General features: G+C 46.2%; 2 protein-coding genes across 3 annotated transcripts in view; one reads left to right on the top strand and one right to left on the bottom strand.

The window, feature by feature from the left end:
• FBXL2 (F-box and leucine rich repeat protein 2) overlaps positions 1 to 10,143 on the top strand; it is a 132,862-nt gene extending 122,719 nt beyond the window's left edge. Inside the window, exon 17 of the transcript XR_006585711.1 lies at positions 8,728 to 10,143. The gene's annotated coding sequence lies outside the window, so the exon portion shown is untranslated. The remainder of the gene's footprint in view (positions 1 to 8,727) is intronic.
• UBP1 (upstream binding protein 1) overlaps positions 1 to 24,650 on the bottom strand; it is a 51,344-nt gene that overhangs the window by 8,923 nt on the left and 17,771 nt on the right. Inside the window, exons 3-11 of one of the 2 annotated variants that reach the window (XM_023260794.2) lie at positions 18,679 to 18,755; positions 14,051 to 14,156; positions 13,492 to 13,598; positions 11,034 to 11,186; positions 10,819 to 10,929; positions 10,261 to 10,368; positions 4,980 to 5,083; positions 3,062 to 3,116; positions 2,716 to 2,809 (exon numbers count right to left, since the gene is read on the bottom strand). In XM_023260794.2, the coding sequence (XP_023116562.1) occupies positions 2,716 to 2,809; positions 3,062 to 3,116; positions 4,980 to 5,083; positions 10,261 to 10,368; positions 10,819 to 10,929; positions 11,034 to 11,186; positions 13,492 to 13,598; positions 14,051 to 14,156; positions 18,679 to 18,755 (915 nt within the window). The remainder of the gene's footprint in view (positions 1 to 2,715; positions 2,810 to 3,061; positions 3,117 to 4,979; positions 5,084 to 10,260; positions 10,369 to 10,818; positions 10,930 to 11,033; positions 11,187 to 13,491; positions 13,599 to 14,050; positions 14,157 to 18,678; positions 18,756 to 24,650) is intronic. The other variant, XM_023260795.2, reaches the window with a different exon arrangement.

Below are 24,650 nucleotides of genomic sequence, written 5' to 3' on the forward strand. Positions count from 1 at the left end.
AACAAAACAAAACAAAAAAAAAAAGGAGTCCAGAGGCGGGTGAATCAGATCGGTGAGCGGGGCCTTCCAGGGCTGTCTGGTCCTAGCACATGACTTCACTGCCCGCCTTGTTTTGCCTATCTGGCAGTTGTGTAGATAAACAGGATTCTGACCCCAGATAATTAACCTTGAGATCACAACAATAATGTTTTATTTGACAAGAAGAGGAAACGAAGTCTCAAGTTTTGGGGACCCACACATTCACTCGAGATGGTGGCAGAGCAAGGACTCGGCCTCTTCGTATCGCAACACACACTGTGAAGTCAGGCCCCCTGCAGCCTGTCGCCGCAGCCGGTCTTAATAGCTTAAGAACTAAGAACTCCCCTGTAAATCACTGGTAAGCGAAAGTGTCACGGTATCCGAGATCCGCTTTAAAATATGACACAAAAGGGGGAGAGGGAGTGGCAGAGAGCAAGACTGACCGAAGGCTGGGACGGTTACATGAGCTTCATGGTCCTCTACCTTGTGTGTCTGAATGTGTCCATGATCTTGCTCCCCCCACCCGCCCGCTATTAACACTCGAGATTTAGTTTATCGGTAGAATGTAAATGCCCTCTGGGATTAAGGCATGACTTCCCTGTAAAAAAGATCCACTTAGGTATGAAACAAGATAACAGAGTTATCTTTTCTATTTGAACACGAAAGCCTGACAACTCTCCAGCTTATAAAAGACCAGAGAAGCCCGGCTCCGGCTCCGGCTCCATGAGGCGCGAGCCCCGGTGGTGTCACTGGACGGAGCGAAAAAAGCAAGACCGGCGGCTTCCCGATCTCTCCGGGGGCCCACAGCCGTGCCCAGGGACGCTGTGCGTGCATCTCCCGGACGTGCACATGGAACAGGACGGAAGCTCGCGTGCACAGCCTTTTCCGGAGGTGAATGCCCCGGGGCTCAGAGCCGGTGGCCTCACCCTCCTCCCCGTCCTACTGCCAGGAAGCTCCAGGGCAAGAAACAGCGGGCGGCCGGGCCGCGTGAGCGCCACTCAAGGTGAAAAGAGCTTAAGACTCTCCAAACAGAAACTAAGGCCCTCCCGGGGTTCCCACTGCCAGGGCTTGCGGTCCGTGCTTCGCTCTTCGCGTGTCTTCCCACGAGGGTTCCAGACGCATCTTCCCCACACACGCTAACACTTTTAAATTTCCAATTTCTCACAGATAAAAGGTACAGTCATACAAAAATGTGGTTACCAGCTAGCAAGACTTTCATCCGGTAATTTCATTTTATTTATTTATTTTTTTTTAATTTTTTTTTTCAACGTTTATTTATTTTTTTGGGACAGAGAGAGACAGAGCATGAACGGGGGAGGGGCAGAGAGAGAGGGAGACACAGAATCGGAAACAGGCTCCAGGCTCCGAGCCATCAGCCCAGAGCCCGACGCGGGGCTCGAACTCCCGGACCGCGAGATCGTGACCTGGCTGAAGTCGGACGCTTAACCGACTGTGCCACCCAGGCGCCCCCCGGTAGTTTCATTTTAAAGAGACGAGGAGCTACACGGGAATGACTAATCGTGCACAACACTGCGGCAAGGGGCTGACAGAACAGAACCCGTCTTTGTGAAATCAAGCTCTCCCCTGGGCCAGGTGGGCGCACACACAGGCCTGTCCTCTCCAAAGGCTCGCGCCGTGGCCCCACGGCCCTGCGGGCGAGGCAGAGTCACCACAAGGGTACCGCGGCCTGGGGATTCCCGGGGTGTTTGGCCAGGGTATGGTAGTTAGGCACAGGGTCCCAGGGCCACCGACGCCGGGGAAGTGCTGGTCCCGCCCTGTGTGGCGCATCTATCAGTGTCCCTCTAAAACAGGCTTCCTGCTGCACCGCCTGGAGGAAGCCCGCTTGGCCCCTTGTAAGAGCCCGTCTGCGTAGCTCACTCTGCAAGAAGACACTTAAGGACACAAAAGCCACACCCGAGTAGATTCACATCTCATACTTGCTGCATACTGTGCAGCAAGAAAGAGGAATAAACTATTGATACGCCCACTCTGATGGACTCAAGGGCATTATGCTGAGGGGCGGGGAGGGGACGCCGACCACAAAGGTCACATACGGTGTGATTACATTTACATCACAACATTCTCTAAACGACAAAACCCAAGAGACAGAAAACAGATTAAGGATTGCCGGAGCAGGCTCGGTGGGTGAGGGGTGCGGTAGCACGAAGGGAATCCTCGTGGGGCTGGTGTCACCCTGTGTCCTGACTTCGGTAGTGGTCATACGAGCGCACGCTTGTGATAAAATGACGCGGAACCACCCAGACTCATTCCGCCCACGCCAATTTCCTGGTTTTGACATCGCACTAACATTATGTGAGAAACCTAGTGAAGGGCACACAGAACATCTCTGTACGATCTTTGCAACTTACTGTAAAGCAAAAATTATTTCAGAATAAATTTAATACATTTAATAAAATGAAAAGCAATGCCCAGAACTATATACGCCTGTGCCAAAAGGCAGGCACGTAAGACCGGTGAAGCCACGGACTGTTCCGGAGTCAGTTTCCCACTACAAGAGGTGTGCGGGGTGTTACCACTGGGCAAGGCCAGGTGACAGGTACGCGGGACTTCCCAGTAAGTGTTGACAACTTACTATGAATCCAGAATTACTTCACATTTTTTCTTAAAAATTAAGGTTAATGAAAGTCCAGAAACAAGTACAAAACACTCATGTACACACACGCGCACAAAACATACCTGAAAAATTGGAAAACAGTCTTGTGTAAGAAGAGAATCGGTTTTTGAGCAGCCATTGTTGTGTTTCCTGGATCGTGGCTGAAGGCTGAAGTTGCTATTAACAAAGAAAACGAACATAAACAGAAAAAACAATTCAAACTTAATAAAAAATAATCCAAGTCCCTGGCATGTTGTGAAGAACATTTAAACAAAACACAGAAACCCTGCAAGTTTAAAGTCCAAGAAGACCCAAGGGGAGCACAGGTCCGACTACCCAGAGACCCGAACAATGACTCGCGGCCCTGGAAGAGCCTTAAAAACGCAGGACCTTTACAGCCTCTGACGGTTTCAGGACAAAGATACTTACTTCACTAGAGGGCTGTGAAACTCCATCTCCCTGATGATTTGGGGAAGAAGAATTGCTAGGGAGAACGGAAGGAAGGAAAGGAGGATTATTACACACATATATTTAAATCAAGATGTTAAAAGGTGAATTCACCCTAACACTGTGGGACAGAGCATATAAATCTGCAAATTAACAATGTTGGCACCACCGGTCAGGGAGTGAACAGGACGATGAAATTAAGCCAGGAGGCTGTTTAATTTGCGCCTCCTCCTTCTCCAGCAGTTCTAGTAAGAACTTCCAGTTTTATGAAACATTATCTCCAAGGGCTTCAAGAAAATGAAGGCTACGCATTCATTTTAGTGAGGAAAAAAATATGAGAATCCAAGATGAACAATTTGAAATTAACTGCAAAACACACACACTTTACTAAGGAGCTACAAGAAAGGGTATAATGATCCTAAGCCAACACGGAAAGTGTCCCTTAATTAACACATTTACCCATCATTAAAGACGGGGACATTCAAGGCAGCGGAAGGAACAAACGGGTGCCGCTGTCCTCGGGTTCCTAAGGGAAAATGAAAACAAAGGCAACTCCACAGAGAGGGTGGCGCCTTCCTGGTCCTGTGCTCTGCCTCCTTTCTTAGCATCTGTCCTTCAATCACTTCAGTTCTGACACTGACTGGTGACTGTCCTTCTGGACCCACTGGGATGGGGACGGCTCCCGGACGGTGCGGGAGCCCACAACCCGCCCCCGAAGTCATGACCGTCACGCCACCCAAGAGGACTCGGGACCGGGCTGTGACAGCAGAAGGGCCCCCACATGGGGACACACCAGTCCCTCGTCTCCCCGACGTTCCTCCTCTTACAGCGCAAACATCTACGAGCTGAGCTGCCCACCAGTCTACTCCTCTGCTTGTCTTCTCATCGGACCCTGTCGCAGACCGGGTCCCTGTGTTCCCTCAAAATGCGGATGTTGATCCCCACGCCCCACTCCCTGCATGACCGCACAAGGAGGCGGGGCTGTGGGGCAGGGACCAGGAAGGCGAGGTCCCACGGGCGTCCGCTCCATGGCGTGAGGACACGGCGGCCGCCATGGCGGAGGGCCCCCGCCGGAGCCACCCGACCCCACGCTCCCAGCTCCACGACCGCGGGAGACGAGCTTGCACCGTCTCTAAGGCCCCGGGGGCTGGCGTTCCCTTCACGGCGGCCAGGGTGGACCGTGACGGACCGCGTCGGGGCAGCCAGGGCGGAAGGAAGATAACCTCTCCCTCGGCAGTCTCCTCTAACTTTCCTTCCCAGCGAGAAGCTTCCAGCAACAGGGGACCTCCGATGTGACCCGCCGGCATGAGCTCTTCGGCAGAGGGCGCCTGCGGCACCCCCACGCACAGGCCCCGGGGTCTCAGGTGCCATCCCAACCGAGAGGAACATGGAACGCGTCCACCGTCTCCGGGTCTAAAACCACAGGAAGGCTTTAGAGACGGAAAGCTCTTCAAGTTCAAAGACTCACCAATAAACGCGGTGCGTGTAGCAGGAGGGCAAAGGAACAGGGCAGAAAACAGCCCTGATGCGGTGCGATTCAGGACCAACGAACGTCCTGAGAAAGGCAATCTCAACACCCGCAAGCCCGTTCCACCGCGGTGACTCACTGTCCTTCTCTCTCCAGGACTCCACTAATGTTCCTTCTCTCTCACCTAGGATGTATCTGGAAAACGCCCCCTTTCCTACAACTTCCGCAGTTGTCAACGTGTGAGGCACCAGGGCTGAGAACAGGAAGGCCAGCAGGCAAGGAAGAGACGACTTTCCTCTCAAACCGAGGCGGCCGGACCCCACCACTAAAGACTTCAGATCCGTGTCAACGAGCAGACGCCGTCAACCAAGGAGGGGACGCGAGGGGGCACGGCCCGGGCCGCCCCGGGCGCACGCCGGCACGAAGCAGTACCTGTCTGGGACGCTGCACGTGCCCTGCTGTGGGGAGGTGAAGGCGGGCGCTGTGGAAGGGCTGCTATTCACGTAGGCTGTGGGGGTATCGGGCCACGGAGAGCACTAAGGACAGAAACAGAAATAAATTAGCGAGCTGCTTTTAGAAGTGTATGAAGAAGTATTTCTGCAAGTCACTCTCTAGTCTGGCCAAATGCAAGGTCATAAAACACAAGACACTTGACACTCATCAAGGAACCTCACAGAAACATCAAATTTACTGCCGCGTGGCCTTTACGCGCCACCTGCGTCTATGCACGGACTCATCACAGGGAAGGCCTGAAGTGAGGACAGCAGCGAAAACGATGCAGGCATTCGAAATGTACACTTATGCACAGCCGGCTTTCAAGACCCCTCCCCTTCCTCTGTAGCAAGGGTCTCACAGGCACCTATCAAGGTTTAGGAACTGCAGAGGCAAGGACGGTTCGTAAGCATCCGACACGTATGGTGACCAGGACAGTGGCTCTGTCCCCCTACTGCTCCTCTGCTCTCCTGCCCAAGCAGCACCCTCACCAGTACCCACTCGCCTCCCGGATTCCTTTAAGGTTACCAGTCCCCAGCGAAGCAAGGCAAGGCCCGCCTAGCATCGAAGCCCATCAACTGTGCACGGTGCTGCCTACGTCTCTCTACCGGTCTGCACATGTCTACACACGCTTCTGGCTTCTCTCTTCTGAAAGGGGCATGGTGAACTAGGACAGCTTTCAGCCTAGCACCATTCTGACCACAGACAGAGCAAAGACACAGACACGCGCCATTACAATTAGGAGAAGTGGAAAAGCTAAGTCAAAAGCGTGCTGAGCAGGTCAGGGCAACCAAGGAGGAGCTTCAAACCTGAGCAGGAGTCCACCTCACTCCCTGACAGAGTCCCCAGAATGAGTCCGTGGGAGGACGCCCTCGGTTGCCAGGCCCGCTTCGCAATCACCCTTCTCAGGTTTTACACAAAAAAGCCATCATGTCTCACCACGGCCAGGGGACAGAAGACCCTCCCCCAAACAAAGCAAAAGACCAAAGATATTGGGATAAATCAGAAAGTACATGACTCTAAAACAATGCTTCTGTATATGTCGGGTAGTTTTCAACTCCTTGCCTTCCAACACTTCAGGAATACCTAGCGTCAGCTGACACCTACTCAAGTAATCGACCAGATCATAAAAAATAGGTCACTGGGATTTGGGGCAAATGACTCAAAAGGAATTGCAAGACCTGAATGACACCACTCAAAGAAAAGTAAGCACGTCTAAACAAAGTTTCTTTTCTCTACAAAAAAAAAAAAAAAAAAAAGACAAATGTAGAATGTGACTGCATTCCACCCTGTCTCATCCTTCAACAGGCATTTCCAATAACATTTCTATTTTTACATTTAACTGTTTATTAATAATTGTATAATTTGTTGTTTTGATAAACTGGTCCCAACAATAAGTAGCTGGCTGGCTCAGTCAGGAGAGCACACAACTCTTGATCTCTGGGATGTGAGTTCAAGCCCCACATTGGGTGTAGAGTTTACTTTCAAAAACATTTCTCAACAGACTTAAGAGCCTTATGGTCAGAGAAAATATTAAATTTCAGTTTGAATAAGTCTGTCATAAAGAAGTAATTAGGGTGATGGTTAAAAGATTTTCAGGCGTAAGAGTCTGTCGTATTGACATGGAATTATTTATGGCGAGTGGAAGAGAAAACAGATCAAGGAGGGAGAATGGGATAAAATTTCAGGCATAACTACAGAGCTCCATCATGAACTTTTTATGTAACATTTACTTATTTTTGAGAGAGAGACGGAGAGGGAGAGGGAGAGAGAAAGCGAGTGGGGGAGGGGCAGAAAGAGAGGGAGACACAGGATCCAAAGCAGGCTGCAGGCTCTGAGCTGTCAGCACAGAGCCCAAAATGGGGCTCGAACCCACGAACCATGAGATCGTGACCTGAGCCAAAGTCGGACGCTTCACCGACTGAGCCAGCCAGGTGGCCCCATCATGAACTTTTTAAATGAACAACAGTTGGGTGTTAAATTGCTATGGTATTTAAATTCGGCAGGATACACTTCAAAAAGCAATGTCATAGTTGTATCTTAAATCGACCACCCATTATGTGTCCCCTCAAAAATGGGAAAATTGACCAGAGTGTTCCAACTACTACCAACTTTCAAAAAGAAATCTCATCTGCCCAGACAGCACCACTGAACTTACCGCACGCACACCAATTTCACTGTAAGTGGCCTTTTACGCATCAGTGCCCCCTCCCCTGCAACTAGGTCGTTTCTCTTTCCATCTCACAAAGTAACACCGCCTCATCTTGCAGTCTGAGGAGCCCAACTGGCAGATCTAGCAAGTTCCAGGTGTCACATGTTCACGGTCCTCTCCACTACCTGGAAGACGGTTCCCTTGCTACACCATAAAAACTATGACCATGTCGCATAACATGCACATCTAAATAAGGTAAACCTTTTAGTACTAAGTCTCCCCAGATCTGTTCATCACTGCCAGCTGTCTGAGGAAATGAAGCCATCAAAAGCTCCAAGTTAACACGGCACAGTAATACGGCAGGGACACCAAATTTATGAAACCTCCATAAACACACCTACTTCACTTTTACACAACGAGATTCCTTCACCAGTAGAAAAGCAGGGATGCTAACAGCTCACTTCTAAAACCTGCCCAATAAATATGAGGCTTGACTCACTGAACACCAGGAAACCAGTGAAAACTGGTCCTGTTGGGAGGCCTCGGCTTCTAAGAAAATGATGGGTGCCAAGTTCTTAAATGGCCAGGCTGAATGAAACACCAAGGCCCGCTCTCCATTTTATAGGTTTCCCTTGCAGTCTCAACTGGAGAGGGGAAGGGCGTCCCCACGAAGATTTTCGCAATGTTTCTTCTACCCTGTCGTGCTTCCCTGTCTTTAAGCAATGGGGGGTGGGGGACACCTCGCTGCCTCAGTCATGAGAGGATACGACTCTTGATCTCAGTACCCCACGTTGGGGGGAGAGACTACTCAAAAATGAAAATCTTTAAAATAAAAAATAAATAAAAAATAAAAGAAAGTGGGCACCTGGGTGGCTCAGTTGGTTAAGCATCCCACTTCGGCTCAGATCATGATCTTACGGTTCGAGAGTTCTAGCCCCGCATCGGGCTCTGTGCTGACAGCTCAGAGCCGGGAGGTTGCTTCAGAGTCTGTGTCTCCCTCTCTCTCTGCCCCTCCCCCATCCTCTCTCAAAAATAAACATTAAAAAAAAATTTAAACAAACAAATAAAAAAAATAAGCAACGGTGCAGTGCCCACGTTCCTGAGGAAAGTCTGTGATTCATTATGGCTCCAGCAATACCCGGCTTGGACTGGTGTGGGCACGGTTTCAGTGCACCGTGAACAAAGTCCCTCCCCAGGTAGACTGGAAAATGCCGGCCCGTTTTAGACCGTAGACATTGGCAGCCTGATCTGAGCCAGTAAAGTACAGCTCAGGGACAAAGACCAACAGACACATTAAAGGGGTTGTCGTGCAGCAGCTGGCCAGAGCCAACAGTAGGGCCTCTATTCAGCGTGGGACCGTTTCAAACAGCACCTGGTAACAGGTGAGCCTGACGTGCTTTCCTAACGAAGGCCAAGTGTAACTACCCAAGAACTGTAAGAAATGCTGGCGTGCCTTTGTAGGTACTCGCACAAATATACGAAATGCTGTGGACTTTTTTAGAGGGACTAATCTGTACCTTACTTTTTCTTCAACAGGTTTCAAAGAGGAGCTCTCGCCACCCCCTACGAGTATCTTAACCAAACTAAATACAGCCCAGGGCAGCAAGCAACACGCTCTAGGAAGATGTGAAATCCCAGGCCAGTGAACTGCTGACGTTTTGCATACTTTAGACTTAAGAGTCATTAATAATTTACCAACAATTCTACCACCTCCAGATTAGCTCCGGACGAGAATAGATTTCCTCAATTTACGAGTTATCAGAACGCATTCCTTTTAATTAAATAGTTTCTAACAAGAAAGGAAAAGCGACTTGAGTTACCAGGATCTCCCCAGAAAAGTTTACTAAGAACGATTTGTGAGTCTTCTGCTGGGAAATGCAAAGAAGATTGAAAAATATAAAACTGAAGGGGGCCCAGGGGACCCTGGGGAGGGAGCATATAGTTGTCCACACAAGCTTTGATCCAAATCAGAAAAGCCCAGTTAAAGAAAACGCATTATGTGCGCTCCCTATCCAGACATCCACTTTTCTGTTTTACTGCACAAAGAAGCACTTGAAATATTTTCACTCAATGCTTTAATCTGGAAATGAGGGTCCTGTGATAAGGCCTGTGACTTTCATATTCTACAGAGAATTACATATACACGTGTTAAGAGTGAAAACGTCATGTCTGGCACCTCGATTTTACAAACACTGCCATGATGAGTCGAGTAGCCATGAATACAGATGATGACAGTTACTTTTAAAAATTATTGAATGCTCTGTGTTCACATTTACCGCGGGTACCTGGTGATCTAAGTTTAAGTAACAAGAGAATGCTTTGTGGACTGTTAGATGAAGAGCTGTGTCGTCAAATAAAGACATGCTGTACTTAAGGTGACAAAGCCAAAACCCTCGACTGCATGTTGGGAGAACCAGGTCTCAGTGGAGCAAGATGCACTCGCTGTTCTGGCCCGAAGCACAAAGTCACAATGCAGGAGCCAAGAGGAAACACTGATGCGAAGACTTTTTTCTACCAGTGCTGCCAAACAGGCTTTTAAAAGCACAGACAGACACACATTCTTATACTACATGCAGGGAAATGTGACACAAAGTATTGCCTGTTAATGTCAAGCTTGCTGCCACCATTTCTCTAGATATCCATTGCATTTTCTTATCAGTTATACACATGAGAAAGCAAAACCTTTTTTAATTACACAAAAATGATCAACTCTTTTACTAAAGAAAGTATTTTCAATTAATTTCAATGCTCTTGAAGGAAGTGTGTGTGCAAAGGAGAGATAGGGAGGGAGGGAGGAAGGAAGGGAAGGAGGAAGGGAGGGAACACATTTCTGAGTGTCGTTTTTCCTTCCAAAACCACCCACTATGGTCAACTTTGTTTTAAAGTGTTAGATTTAGGAAATTTTCCTCAGTGAGGAACAAACAGAAAGCAGGAAGTCTAAACAAAAGCAAATTAAATCAAGACAAGGACATCAAAAACAAATTTGGCTTTACTTTTCGGTGGAAGTTGATCCTATATCTAACACTGCACAAGGTTTCCTGCACAATGAGAAGAGAAGAAGTCCCTTACACTGCCTCGCTTTGCCAGAGAATCACCGTAGTCTGCTGGCAAAGTCCGCTTGCTGGACTTTTTCTGCTCATGTTCAACTGCATCTTCAATTATAGGCTCAAGCCTCATCTGGACAAACACCAAAGATTGGGATCAATGTCTTTTCATTATACAAAGAAAGATCTAATACCCTGTTTTATGTCTCTGCAGTCCAATTAAACAAATGTATGACTAGCAGGATTCAAAGTTAAAGAAAATGCAAAACCCCAGCAGTGACAAAAATCAGACATTCTAGGCCCCGACTTAATCTCTTGACAACTCTCAAGGTTTGTAAGGTCTGTTTCTGAGACCTGATTGGGATTTCAGCATCTTCATTCCGGACCCCACCCAGGAAACTAATCTATTAACATCCCCCAATTTAAATAAAACACCTTCCCCACAAATTTCACAGAGAACGTTATGTCAACCCACCGCCCGATCTTCCCAACCCTCTGTAGCGAAACCCCTCCTCAGAGTGCTGCTGGGCAGACTGCTGCGTGTTTCTCTTCAGAAACCGGAGCGCTGCTGGGCGGCCGTTACCTCCGTGAGGATGGTGGTGTCGTAGGACGGCTGGTACTTTTCCTTCTCGTGAGCGGTCCTCTTCTCCATCTTCTCTCGGTCCGTTTTTTGTTTCCTGTCTGCACCTTTAGGCTTAAACACAAGGCAGAGGGTTTCGTCCAGCAGGCTGAAGACGGAACATCTACAAGCAACACCGAGCCTTAGTTATCACTAAAAGCCTACTTTCTCTCTCTTACCTTAAACACTTTGATTTGGCAGCTAGCTGAGTGTAGATGATCCGTGTATTCTCCATTTTCATTCTGCTTAAAGGTGTCGACCTGGATCCTGAAAGGCACTCCCTTCTCGCCTCCGTGCTTCCGTGGAGTAAATTCTGTGCTGATGCAGTGCACCTGGAAAACAACTCAAGCTGAAAGGGACTCAAAGAACCGTCTACGGAGTCCCCTTCTAGTTTACTCCTTCTTGGACGTCCTGCCACAGCCATAAACTCAAGATCTTTTCAAACCAACCCCCGCATATTAGCCGGATGCCCGTCATGAATTTCTCTGTACGGCTCTCCTCTCACGAATCCAACTGGGCCTTTCTGGACTTTCCCCAGTCCAACGCCTCCTGTCCTTTAATGCAGGACTTGTTCCAATCGCGGGTACTCTCCTACCTCCACTCTGGACTGAATGATGCTCTCAGACGCAGGGTCCTCGGCCTCGCACACGGCTCAGTCCACGGCAACGGACACCTCACCGTCGAGAGCTTCTGTTTGTCCGCCCTCTCCCGTCGCCACCCTGTCTAGCCAGCCCGTCCCCTTACTGCCGGGCCTACATACGCCAACTGTGAGACCGACCACCTGGGCAGTGGCCACCTTCCCCAGAGCCCACTACTCACCCTGCCTGTGTGATCTAACTCCTCTGTCAGCCTTCAAAGTGCACTGAGGACAACGCTCATCTCCCACCACTTCTGTTCCTCTTCCAATACCAGTACAAGGTCAGCTAATAGGAACCATGTCCCTAGTGATTATTAGTTGATGGGAGATACTATTTGGTAGGCCACAAAAACACAAAATGCTAAAGATTCTTTACAGTTCACACAAATGAGAGCCTACTTAGGCTCATCAGCAATTAAGCAATTTCCCTTTCTGCATGAAGATTACCTAACTCAGTAGTTTTAATAACACCATACACAAATTTGAACATAGAGGGTATAAAAATTACTACTAAGTATATTTTACACATATTATATTTATGTTTTTAAAAAACTCATCTCTTAGGGATACAAACTGGGTACTTAGGGTGAAATGAAATGCCTGGGAGTTGCTCTAAAGTACTCCATCAACAACAAAAACCAGGGAAACGACTAGTAACTGTTGAAGCCAGGTGGTGGATACACTGAGGACTCATTATTCTTCTTCTCTCACTTTGGTGGGGGTTTGACATTTTCAATATTAGAATGTCTTTAAATAATGGCAGAAGGAATCTTGAGCTGTACACTTTTTTCAATCTCACCCTTTATTTTTTTTTTATTTTTTTAAGTAAACTCTATGCCCAACGTGGGGCTCGAACTTACAATCCCAAAATCAAGAGTCACATGCTCTATGGGCTGAGCCAGCCAGGTGCCCTAATCCTACACTTTTAAAAACAGCAGCTTTTGGGGGGTGCCTGGGTGGCTCAGTTGGTTAAGCGTCCGATTCCTGGTTTTGGTTCAGGTCATTGTGTCGTGATTTATGAGTCTGAGTCCCTAGTTGGGCTCTGTGCTGACAGTGCAGAGCCTGCCTGGGATTCTGTCTCCCTCTCTCTCTGCCCCTCCCCCCGCTTGCTCTCTATTTCTGTATCAAAATAAATAAAAATAACCTTAAAAAAAAACAAACCACCTTTTGTTTCGAAGGGGCACATGCATCCCAATGTTTACAGCAGCAGTATCAACAATAGCCAAAGTATGGAAAGAGCCCAAATGTCCATCGATGGATGAATGGATAAAGAAGATGTGGTATATACATACAATGGAGTATTACTCGGCAATCAAAAAGAACGAAATCTTGCCATTTGCAACTATGTGGATGGAACTGGAGGGTATTATGCTAAGTGAAATTAGTCAGAGAAAGACAAAAATCCTATGACTTCACTCATATGAGGACTTTAAGATACAAAACAGATGAACAAACATAAGGGAAGGGAGCAAAAATAATATAAAAACAGGGAGGGAGACAAAACATAAGACTCTTGAATATAGACAACAAACTGAGGGCTGCTGGAGGGGTTGTGGAAGGGGGGATGGGCCAAATGGGTAAGGGGCATTAAGGAATCTACTCTTGAAATCATTGTTGTACTATATGCTAACTTGGATGTAAATTAAAAAATAAATTTAAAAAAACCCAGGAGCTTTTGTTCAAGAGAAATACATCTTACGAGAAATAGAAGTTTTAATTAGAAGTTTTGATTAGTGTTATTACCAATGGTAAAAGTAGTTTGAGTAATAGGTTAGTCTATAAATGACGGATTTAGTAGGATAACCCCAACTTCACTTTATACACACACGTATACAGTTATGTGTACGTAGGTTGAAAAATATACACATACAGAAGACATTATAAGACAGTTTACAAACAAGCATTTAAAGAAGAGAACATTGTGTGTCAAGAATTCAAGCTCATCCATGGTCCTTCAGATGACCAGGCTGGTGGACTTCTAATAAGGTAAAACTCCAAACCTGAATGAAAGCAGACGTGCGCTTTGCAGGGTCCCACAGAAATTCAACCGCATTTAACTGGCTTGGATTTGTCCTGGTGTCAATTATTCCCACAGACATTGGAATATCTGTATTTTAAGAAGAAGTTACACAGAAACTCATCTACTACAAATAACTGAAAAGCTTACAACTTAATATCATTATGTGCAAATGAAATCATTCTACACCTCCACGCTGAACCTTTTCCTTCAACGTTCCCATGGTCAACCACACTAACACCCAAGCCCGCCCAACGTGCACGAGACTTTCTCCCACCATGGTTTCTATTTCACTTCATTCAACGCACGATGGATGTGCCAATCGAGAACTAAATAAATGGTTTCGAACTCAAAATTCCTGACTCGGTTTCTTTTAGCACCAAAAAAAAACCCACTTCATTTCTAAGTACAGAACAACTCAGGGCACACAGGACCCACTAACACCAAAACTCTCTCCTCACAGTTAAACATGCTGCCAACACAGTGACAGGCACGGCTGACCAACCGCCGTCTCTCCAGAGTCTTCTGACAGCCACTCGTACCTAAATCGAGAAGTCTGTCTCCAGGGCGATTCCACTTCCAGCCTTCGAGTTGCTGATGCTCCGTGTACTGCAGCCGTCTGTCATGGAATACAACTCTTATGATGCTCTATGGAGTAAGTGGGGAAAATGAGCACTTTTAAACTATTCCAGCTAAAATGCAGAAGTGTTTTCACTTCTTATGCATTAACCTATAATAGACGAGCATGCAAGGAAAATTCTGCTTTCAACATTTTCTAAGTGAACTGCTTTGTTCTTGGAATATGTGGATTACGGGTATAATTATTCGGTGCAAAAAGAATTACAACTCAGAAATAAAAAGCACAAATAAAATGATCACTTAGGTAAAATTTTTATTTAAAAAGTTGACATCGCAACTCAAAATTAAGGTACACGTCCATAAAATCAGAGAGCAAGAATTTGACTTCTATGAAGAAAACATCAGATTACAAAAATGAAAGGGCAGTATAAGCAGACAGAAACCCGGGCACAACGGCAAAACTATTTAAAATAATAGTTAAAAACTGAGGGTTTTTTTTTTTTTTTTACAGATAGTCAAAGACAAGTACTGAGTAATATATAGAAATGCTGAATCGCTGTACCTTACAACTGAAACTAATATAACACTGCATGTTAATTATACTTCAATAAAATGAAAAACTAAAAAAAGATAGTCAAGGGACAGGTGGGAGCATGTGCCCACACCCACCAAGAAAAGAACATATATGCTAAAGTCATTCTCTACTATTTACGTGCAAGAGGTTATCTGAGGTAAGCAGCGGGGGGGGGGGGGGGGGGGGGGGGGGGGGGAAGTTCCGCCCACAGGCAAACTTCATCCAAACACTCCGGTTCCCAGGGAAGACTTTACTCCACACACTTGAGGCCAGTTCTCTGCTCTCCACCCATCCCTCCTTCACTTCCCACACGTTTCAGGTGCCAATGATTGTTTGGTTCCAGAAACAAAACAGGTCATGCAATGTCTTCAGATACTAGTGTTTCTGACGCATTTATAAGCAACTTTCTCATGATGCAGTAAGATCATCATGTTTCCAGTCTACGCTCTTGTTTGACTAGGAAATAATCTGTTAGCAACACATATAAATACTACTTTAGTGCCTTGCCTTCCCTACCCACCAGGGTACTGCCCAAAATGTGGCAGAATGGAGAAATATTTTGAAGGAAACTATTAAAAAGCAGCAGTATTTTAACGTGAAATACAGTTGACCCTCGACAGCACGGGGGTTGGAGGCGCTGAACCCTCCCACAGTAGAAAATCCACGTGTAACTTTGGACTCCCCCAAAACAACTATTTGATAGCCGACGGTTTACCAGTTTACCGGTAACATCGACAGCTGAGTAACACACATCTTGTGCATTCTTACAATAAAGTAAGCTAGAGAAAACAAACTTATACTAAAAAATCGTAAGAGAAAATACATTCACAGTACTATGCTGTGTATATTGAAAAAATCTGCTCCTAAGTGGACCCGCGCAGTTCGAACCCTTGTTGTTCAAGGGTCAACTGTAGTTTACAAAGAGGCCAAAACAGTCACTGGGACCAAAGTGGAAATCTATAAAGGCACAGTCACAGCTCTGGTTCGTGCCACCCGCCTTGCCACCTGCACCCACGTCTGCGGGGCCTGCCCGGGGCGGTCCACCAGCACCCACGTGACACCACCGCCCGAGGGCAGCGAAGACCTCACGGGGAAGGTGCACGGGCTGGCGGGGGCCTTGGGTCACGTTGCCCAACAAGCCGAACTCAGAATAAGGTGCAGCACAGAAATGTCATGATTTTGATTCTTTCGTATTTAGTGAGAACCAGATCGAATCCACAAATTCAGATGAAAATAGTATGAGAATATCGGTATTAGATTTAAGAGCTTGACTAAACCTCATTCTAGTAGGCCAGACCAAGATGGCACAGTAAAGAATATTAAAAGAGAACCAGAGTTAAGAAGTGGCAGCCTATTAAAAAAAAACTTACGTGAATTTGGAAGGGGAAAAGCAAGTCAAACACCAAGAGAGCCAGCAGGGGAAAGGGGCCCTAACAGCAAGAACGAGCAAAGCGAGCACATCACCGAGGCTACTTAGTGAGCACGGTCAAGTTCCAAAGCACCTCTGCCGACCCGGCGTTTGTTCCCTAAGATGCCCCCACCACAGCAGACTCAAAGATCGTGGAGTCAGGAAATTAGACACCAGATTGCTGCACAGTACTTCTGGGATATATATTGCAGATAAAAAAAAGGGTGAGATTCTTAAGAAATTCACCCTGCAGTCAGTCCTCTGGCAGGAGCAGACTGTTGCTCTGAGTCCAGGCAAGCTCTCGGGCTCTAACTTAATGTATTCTGGCACCGCCACCAAATATCAGACATGTGGCTTATCATGTGGAAGATGAAACTGATTGAAAACCTTAAAAAATGTTTTTAATGTTTATTTTTGAGAGAGAGAGAGAGAGAGAGAGGGAAGGAGGGAGAGGACGAGCGGGGAAGGGGCAGAGACAGAGAGGGAGACACAGAATCCGAAACGGGCTCCAGGCTCTGAGCTGTCAGCACAGAGCCCGACGTGGGGCTCGAACTCACAAGCAGCGAGATCCTGACCTGAGCCAAAGTCAGACGCTTAACCGACTGAGCCACCCAGGCGCCCCAAGACCTTTTAAAACTTAACCTTTCCACTCTGTAAGCTAACTGTTTAGGAAAACTGATGCTTTCAAAATAAGTGCCCTTGTCGAGGAAGAACATGCTTGTTTAATGACAGCAAAACACCCACTTTGCACTTAGAGGGAGACGGTTTCTCTACTGTCAACAGTTCACTTACCTCATAATGAAGAGTTGTTCTTGCCTTAATTTCTTAACTGGCATGAATCTTGTAAATTAGATGTTTTTACATATTTTAATTTGGAACTAAATCCAAGAGGCAGAACTTAAAGCAATGAAGCAACAACTTAATTAACCCTGCCATTCCAAGTTAACCTGACTGGTATTCTCAAGTAGCTTATCACAGGCACCCAGGATACACGTGTGTTTATCATAAACCACGTGATAAACACACGTGGATGCGTCATCGCACCACTCTACCTCTGTTATGCTTAAATTTTACCATATAAGTAGCTTTCTATTAACGCCTACCATTTTTAGGTCCAGTTTTCAGGACCTCAATACCAGGCACATAATGCCTCACTTCATTTTGTACAGGAGTCTACAATTTAAGCAACTTGTCAACACTTCCACATCGATTTTTTTTAAAGCGGCTTCTCACAGTCATCCAATGTAACTTTCACAGTGACAGAAGAATTCACCCACATCTTCCCTTAAAATATATACTCCTGGTGGCATTTTCACAAATACAATTGGCAGATTTGCCTGCAGGTGAACCAGGGCACCCGGTGGCCTGACAACAAGCCAGCCTGGTAGGACTAGGGCATCCCGAGAGAATCTCTGACATCTCGAAGCTTCCTACACACTAGAAAATGAGAGCTGTTAATCTGACCTGACTCACCCTCCGGGGAAAGGACCAAACCCACTGACCAAGCACAGACCCGACAGACTCAAAGTGCAAACTGGTGAATGTGAGAATGGGAAACAAGCGGTCTCCCTCTGGTCCGGGGAAGATGGGAGCCCTGGGAGTCGGAAGTCTGGGAGCTCCCTCCAAGCTGGCAAGACAACGATCAGTGGGGAGCAGACCCCCATCTTTCCTCCAACCTCCCAAAGGATTGGGGTCTTCCTGCCTCCCAGGAACGGAGGAAGCACTAAAACATCCCAAAGATGCTCCGGCTCTCCCAGATGGGCCCAAGCTGCCTTTCCCGCGCTCACCCTCTAAAAAGGCAGACCCACAGAGGGGAGTCTTTCCACGGAACGCCTCTCCATACCGAGAGCCCAGCAGTGCCCAGGCCCCCGGGTGCCTCTCTGGGAAGACGGAAGCGTCAAGAGAACAAAGGTCTGCTTCTCTCACGCTGACACTTAGCCACCCTGAAGCTCTGCCTTCCCTCAAGCTTCTTCCAGAAGTCCTGCCCCGTCATGCCACCGAATCTATACTACAGCACTCTGTGTGACAGGCAGAGGCTAGAGGATACCCTGCAGGACACTGGAGGGAGCAGGACGGTCCCGAAGATCTATCCTAAAAGGAACGGACTAGCCAGCCGATGGTTGTGCCTCCTACACTTGGAATGACCGCCCTCATTCAGATACGTCTCAGCGTGGACACAGGGTGCACAGAGATTTCCAGTCTTCAGAGAGATTTTTAGAGGTGAAATAAAAGGGCTTTAAAAGTGTCACATGAACACTTAACATTCCCCCCACATTATTCTTTTACTTTTACAGGAAAAACTTAAAAGTCTCTGTTGTGGTGGTGGGTTTCTCCCCCACGGCTGCAACTGTGCTGCCTTAGTGTCCAAAGGGCTTTCACATTTACTTAACCCAGTAACTGCTATCATTTCTGTTTTATAGACAAGGACACAAAATATAGTTCAAAACGTCAAGAGTTGCAGTATAGCCATTACTTCTTAAAGTGAAATTAAATGATTTTAAAAGAACGACTCTCGTGCAAAAAAAACCTAAACCTTCTACGGCAAACCTGCTACTTTTTTCAGTCACTGCAAACAATACCTGTTAGGAATCAAAATGGATCATCCTTACCTTTACCAATTTTCCAGTAATCTCGGGCATATCTCCCATTTTCCGATTATCCAGCATCCGAATTTCATAAGACTGACCTATTTTGAACAAATTGTTGAATTTAAAGAAACTGTGTATCACCGACAGTCCACACAAACAACATCGCTGTTTAACATAAAACTTCAATGGCCTCTCAACTAGAGAAACCATTCAGGTTGATCTTTCTTTCCCCCAAACCACATCATCCTTCCCTTCGTACACTATGACAGAAGGATGAAGAGCTTCTCTGACGGTTTATTTTCACGTGCTAGACTCTCACATTAAAATTTTATTATACACACACGCATAATCCAAGACCAGTGTTTTACCACGGCTTTACTGAGATACAATTCACATACCATAAAATTCATCCTTTTAAAACCTGACTCGTGCTTAGCATATTCAGAATTGTGAAACCATCACCACTACCAACCATGGGGCATTCTCATCACCCCGAAAAGGAAACTGCACCCCTCCGCAGGCACTTCCCACCCTCACCCACTCCGCCCCTGGCAACCACTCATCACTCTGTTTTCTGTCTCCAGGGACTTGCCTGGCTCACACCGGACATAAACAGTCACACGGTATGTGATTCACCGGCTTCCTTCAGTGCGCATGCTTTCAGCGCTCACGCGTGTCACAGCAGGACAACGGGCAGACATCCTTTCACTGCGCTCTGCTGCATCCCCCTTGGCAGATGCCACGGTTTTTACAACTGGAGGCTGGTGACCACGTGCATCAAGCAGGTCGATCGGCACCACCCTTCCAACAGCACGTCACTAAGAGTCCTCACGCTGTATCTGTCACATTTTGTCACTCTCAGTATTTCAATTTGTGTAATTCACAGTATTGCAGACTTTTTCATCATTATTGTGTTTGTTATGGTGAACTGTCACTGTAACCCACTGTTTAGCAATCAATAAAGCATTTTTTTTGAAGTTTATTTATTTTGAAAGGGAAAGAAAGAAAGCGAGAGAGCAGGAGAGGGGCAGAGAGAGAAAGAATCCCAAGCAGGCTCTGCGCTCTCAGCGTGGAACCCGATGCGGGTCTCAAACGCACAAACTGTGAGATCGTAACTGAGCTGAAATCAAGAGTCAGACTCTGAACCAACTGGCCTCCTCACTGCCTGGGCCTCCCAGGTGCCCCGCGATGAAGTATTTTTTTACCTAAAATATATACATGGTTATTGCACACTGACTAGACCATAGGATGGTGTAAAGAGAACTTTCATGTGCACTGAGGAGCCGAAAAACTCATCTGACTCATTTTACTGCCATGGTCACTTTACTGTGGTCTGGAACAGAACCTGCGCTGCCTCTGTCTGAGGTGTGCCTGCACTTCACTCCTTTTTATTGCAAATATTCCATCGCAACAACGTACCCCGTTTTGTTTGTCCATTCACTAGCCGACGGACATCTGGTTGGTTCTCCTTCTTGGCCATTAAGAGTAGCGACACTGTGAACATCTGTGTACTGAGTTTCGTGCGAGCCAAGACCACGTTTTAATCCTAGAACCTTCTTCCTTGTGACCAATGGACCCAACTCACATTCTCTCACTGTTTAATGTCCATAAGAAAACACAAATAGACATCGACACACCAACCTGTATCATTAGGAACATAAGCTGTTGCCAACAGTCAAGAATGTACTCCGCAACCACAAAAATGATTTCTCAATTACCCATCATTAAGTAGTAATGACGACAGTATAATCTGATATGGAGAAAATCAAGAGTGCTTAGAGGAGCACCTGGGTGGCTCAGTGAGTTAAGTGTCTGACTCTTGATTTTGGCTCAGGCCGCGATCTCATGGTTCACGAAATCAAGCCCCACATCGGGCTCTGTGCTGACAGTGTGGAGCCTGCTTGGGATCCTCTCTCTCCCTCTCCCTCTCTGCCCACCCCTACTCGCTCATGCTCCCTCTCAAAATGAATCTACTTGAAAAACAAAAAAAAAGGAGTGTGTCTGGTATGCATCATATGAAGCTGAGGATATTTACGATCTAGTCCACACTCCAATGGCGCATACCCTGTATAAAAACATACAGAAGGTACTAGATCATATGATCAAAATACAAGAAAAGGTTATTAAATCACAACCAAATCACTCCAAGGCTGGTGAAGGAAAACCAGTACATACAGTATGTTACTAAGAAAAAGTCCTTAAGTCCTTCAACAGATCAAGATTACCACTAGATAATACCATGGCAAAAGACATTCTTAAAAAGTTAAATTTGCAGCATACGTAACAATGGATCTAAACTCAGAAAAACGGTAAGAAATAAATTTTAAAATAAAGCATATGAATAGGTATTTTGAAAACTATACTATTATACGTTTAAAAGTACACTCAACTTCACAAAAATTTAGGCAAATTAACAAAATGTTTGTGTTAATTATCAGATCAATAAAAAAGTTTAATTAAAAACCAAGTAGGTGAGGACAGGGGAGAAATAACCTGCCCAGGAGGGAGGGAAAACTTGTCCTGTGAGGATTATTTTATGATCCTCAAAATCTGAAAATTCTCAGCACTAAAAAAAAAATCAAATCAGGTGCCCGAGTGACTCAGTCGGTTAAGCCTCTGACTCTTGGTTGAGGCTCAGGTCTTGATCTGAGTTTCCAAGGGGTTCCGCCCGCATCGGGCTCCGTACTGGCAGCGAGGAGCCTGCTTAGGATTCCTCCCACCCCCTCCCGCCCCCGCCCCTCCCCCACTCACGCTGTCTCCGTCTCTCTCTCAAAATAAATAAACTTAAAAAAAAAAAAATCAAATAAGGACAACATCTCCGTGTTCCTGTCTTCCTTTGTATGATTTTTCCTAGTCAACCTAACAGGACACCTCTGTGCTCAATACAAAGTTCAATGTTTTCACAAACAGATCTCAGGATTCGTTGCTCCTGTATTAAAGCACTGTCGATTTCTATTCTAAAATCCAAAGTAAGTTTCTACAACAGGCTCTGTAACACTTGCTCTTCTTCAAATGGTTTCCCTATTGGCCCCATGGCTGCCTAAGTAGGTAGAGCAAGTGACTTCTGATCTCAGGTTTGTGAGTTCCAACCCCACGTTGGGTGTAGATTATTTAAAAATAAAATCTTTGAAAAAGAGATGATATTCACTGAACAACCAGGCCTTCATTGGTTTAATTTCTCCTTCTATTTGATCCCCTTCCATAAATCTCTTAATAATATAGTTTCCAGAAACATGTCTAGGTTTTAACTGAAACATAAAGAAGACTCCAGTATCAATGGAGTATACAGTTAACACAACAGCAGTACTCTGATTTGCTAGTCCTATTTTAATTTTTTTTTCTTTTAAACTCTGTAAAAAATGTCTATTTATTTTTGAGAGACAGCATGCACGCACCTGCGTGAAAGAGCAGGGGAGGGGAAAAAGAGGGAGACAAGAGAATCCCAAGCAGGCTCCGTGCTGTCAGCACAGAGCCCAATGTGGGGCTCAAACCCACGAACCGTGAGATCATGACCTGAGCCAAAATCAAGAGTCAGACACTTAACCAATGGAACCACCCAGGCTCCCACTAGTCCTGTTTCCAACTTTATATTCTGAACTTACCTTTCACGTTTTGACTTTAAGTTTTATTGAGAGAGAATGTGCGCGTGCACACATACATACACACACAAGCGCGCGCACGCTGGCAAGAGTAGGGGAGGGGCAGAGAGAGGGAGACAGAGAATCCCAAGCAGAGTGCACTGTCAGCACAGAGCCCAATGCAGGGCTCGATCTCAAGAACCATGAGATCATGACCTGAGCCAAAACCAAGAGTCCAAGGTTTAACCTAAGCCACCCAGGCACCCCTGAAGTTTTGACTTTTTATTCTTTTGGCTGACAGAGTTGAAAACTATAATTGTTGTGAGTTCACATCCCCACCCAGTCTAGCTTCCTCAGATGGACTCCAGAGCAACATGGAGCCCAAGCTGTGACAGTCCCCACCACCCCCCATGGCCAAGTTCAAAGAATTGATTCCTAAGGTCCTAATATAGAACTTTAATCTATAACAAGAACCACAGCTAACCTCAGGAAAATGCACAGCTGTAAAATGAAATTAACAAGAAATATATTCTTTTTTGAAACTTCTATCATTTAACAGTATTTTTCTTCTTTTTTCTTTCCAAGTTTTTATTTCTTACATATTGGTTTTCTTCTCTCTCTTCTCTTTTTTTAACAGTATTTTTAATCCAACAGACATGCTATTTCCTAGGGCCTAAAACCTAGGTTCTCCGAATAGAAGTTGGCCTTCCAATGAGTAGGTATTTCTCATCCGACAGCAGCAAAAAGCTGACCTGGGAAAATCAAGGGGCTCAGAAGTCACATCCCTACCATAAGGAGGGAAGCTTCGAGGACTCAGGTGAAGCTGTAAGACAAGGGGCGGTCCAACCGCAGCCAGATCCCCACCCCAGGGGAGAGCCAGCTGCCTTTACTCCACCCTCCGGGGCTCCGCGGCATTTCGACTACAGTCTTTCACTTCGCAAAGTGAGACTAATTCTTGTAACCTAAGGGCAGAGGAGGTTAGCTGCTCAAGCATAAACAGGAAAACACAAATGCAGTTTTTAAACTCTGTGCTTGTATTATTCAAAACAAAAACCGACGCTCCGAGGCATCGACTACAACTTGGAAAGCTTGCTCCAATTTACACCTGCCTAGGACGCCAAGACCACACAGAATTTATCTTTTCTTTATGGTTTTATGCCATGGCAAATATTCTTCAGCAATGGCTGCCCAAGAGGCAGAAGGGGAGCAATGAACTTTAAGGGTAGGCTACCTACCAGCGGTGACTGAGCTACAGCCAAAGAATGGCACAAGCATGTGCCAACACTCAACTGAGGAGACCATCCATAAAAGGCAGTGGTGAAGGAAGCTTGCATACTTGCCTGAATATTCAAGGTGATTAAAATACGTAAGCAGGGGTCCCCAGACCAGCAGTAGCAGCATCACCTGGAAACCTGTCAGAAATGCCAATTCTCCGGCCCTACTCCAGACCTCTAGAGACAGAAGCTCTATGGGGCATGGCGATCACGTTTTGACAAGCCCTCCGGGTAACCCCAAAGCATGCTACAGTCGGGGAGCCACTGGTATGTGAAGCTCCCAACAGCCAGTCCATCACTACTCTCTCCAACATGAGGCCCTCAGGACCCTCTCCTGGGAGTAAACTTTATATTCAAAAAGCCCTGAGGAAGATGCCAAGAATTAACCATCTTTTCCTTAGCAGCTGAATAAATACCGTATTACGATAAACACTCCCAAAGTGCTATGCCAAAGAGAAAAACAGCCTGGTTTGCAAGAGCTGGTTATACTATTGTATCATTTTGCACAGGGTTCATTTCATATAATGCTTTATCCACCACTGTGCAATATTACAGGTAATAAGATTTCAAAATCCTTCTTAGTTTAAATGGCTTACCGGTCTACGCCGAAATTAAGAACTAATTCAATCTAGAGCTGTTTAAATTGCATTATGACTCCTTTGCAAGTAACTGCAATGCATTACATTCGTTTCCTTGTCTGACAGCATCGCAACAGTCTAGGATACCTCTTACTCCGTCATTAACGGGTGCTCCACAAATACACTATATTCACATATATGCATTATACATGTGTGTACAGTTCACATATGTGAATATACACACATGCGCAAGCGCGCGCACACACACACACACACATACACGCACAAGCACAAGAGCTCAGACTTGGTGAGATGCCCTTTCGAGACCCAGCTTTGGCAAGGCCTTCAGAGGTAAGCAAGGAGGCGGGACCATATGATGCAAGTGTTTTCATCTAGACTCTAAGAGTAGATGCCGCCCACCTTGTGGAAACAGCTCTGATACACACAGCAGTGGCCTACGCCGCACCACCCTGGAGATTAGCCACCTGGTACCCATTTGCTTCGGCTGACGTCATAGTTGTCTACTGCCGCCATAACAAATTTCGACAAACTCAGTGGCCTGA

This window comes from Felis catus, chromosome C2 (genome assembly GCF_018350175.1).
Source record: "Felis catus isolate Fca126 chromosome C2, F.catus_Fca126_mat1.0, whole genome shotgun sequence".
Lineage (NCBI taxonomy): Eukaryota > Metazoa > Chordata > Mammalia > Carnivora > Felidae > Felis > Felis catus.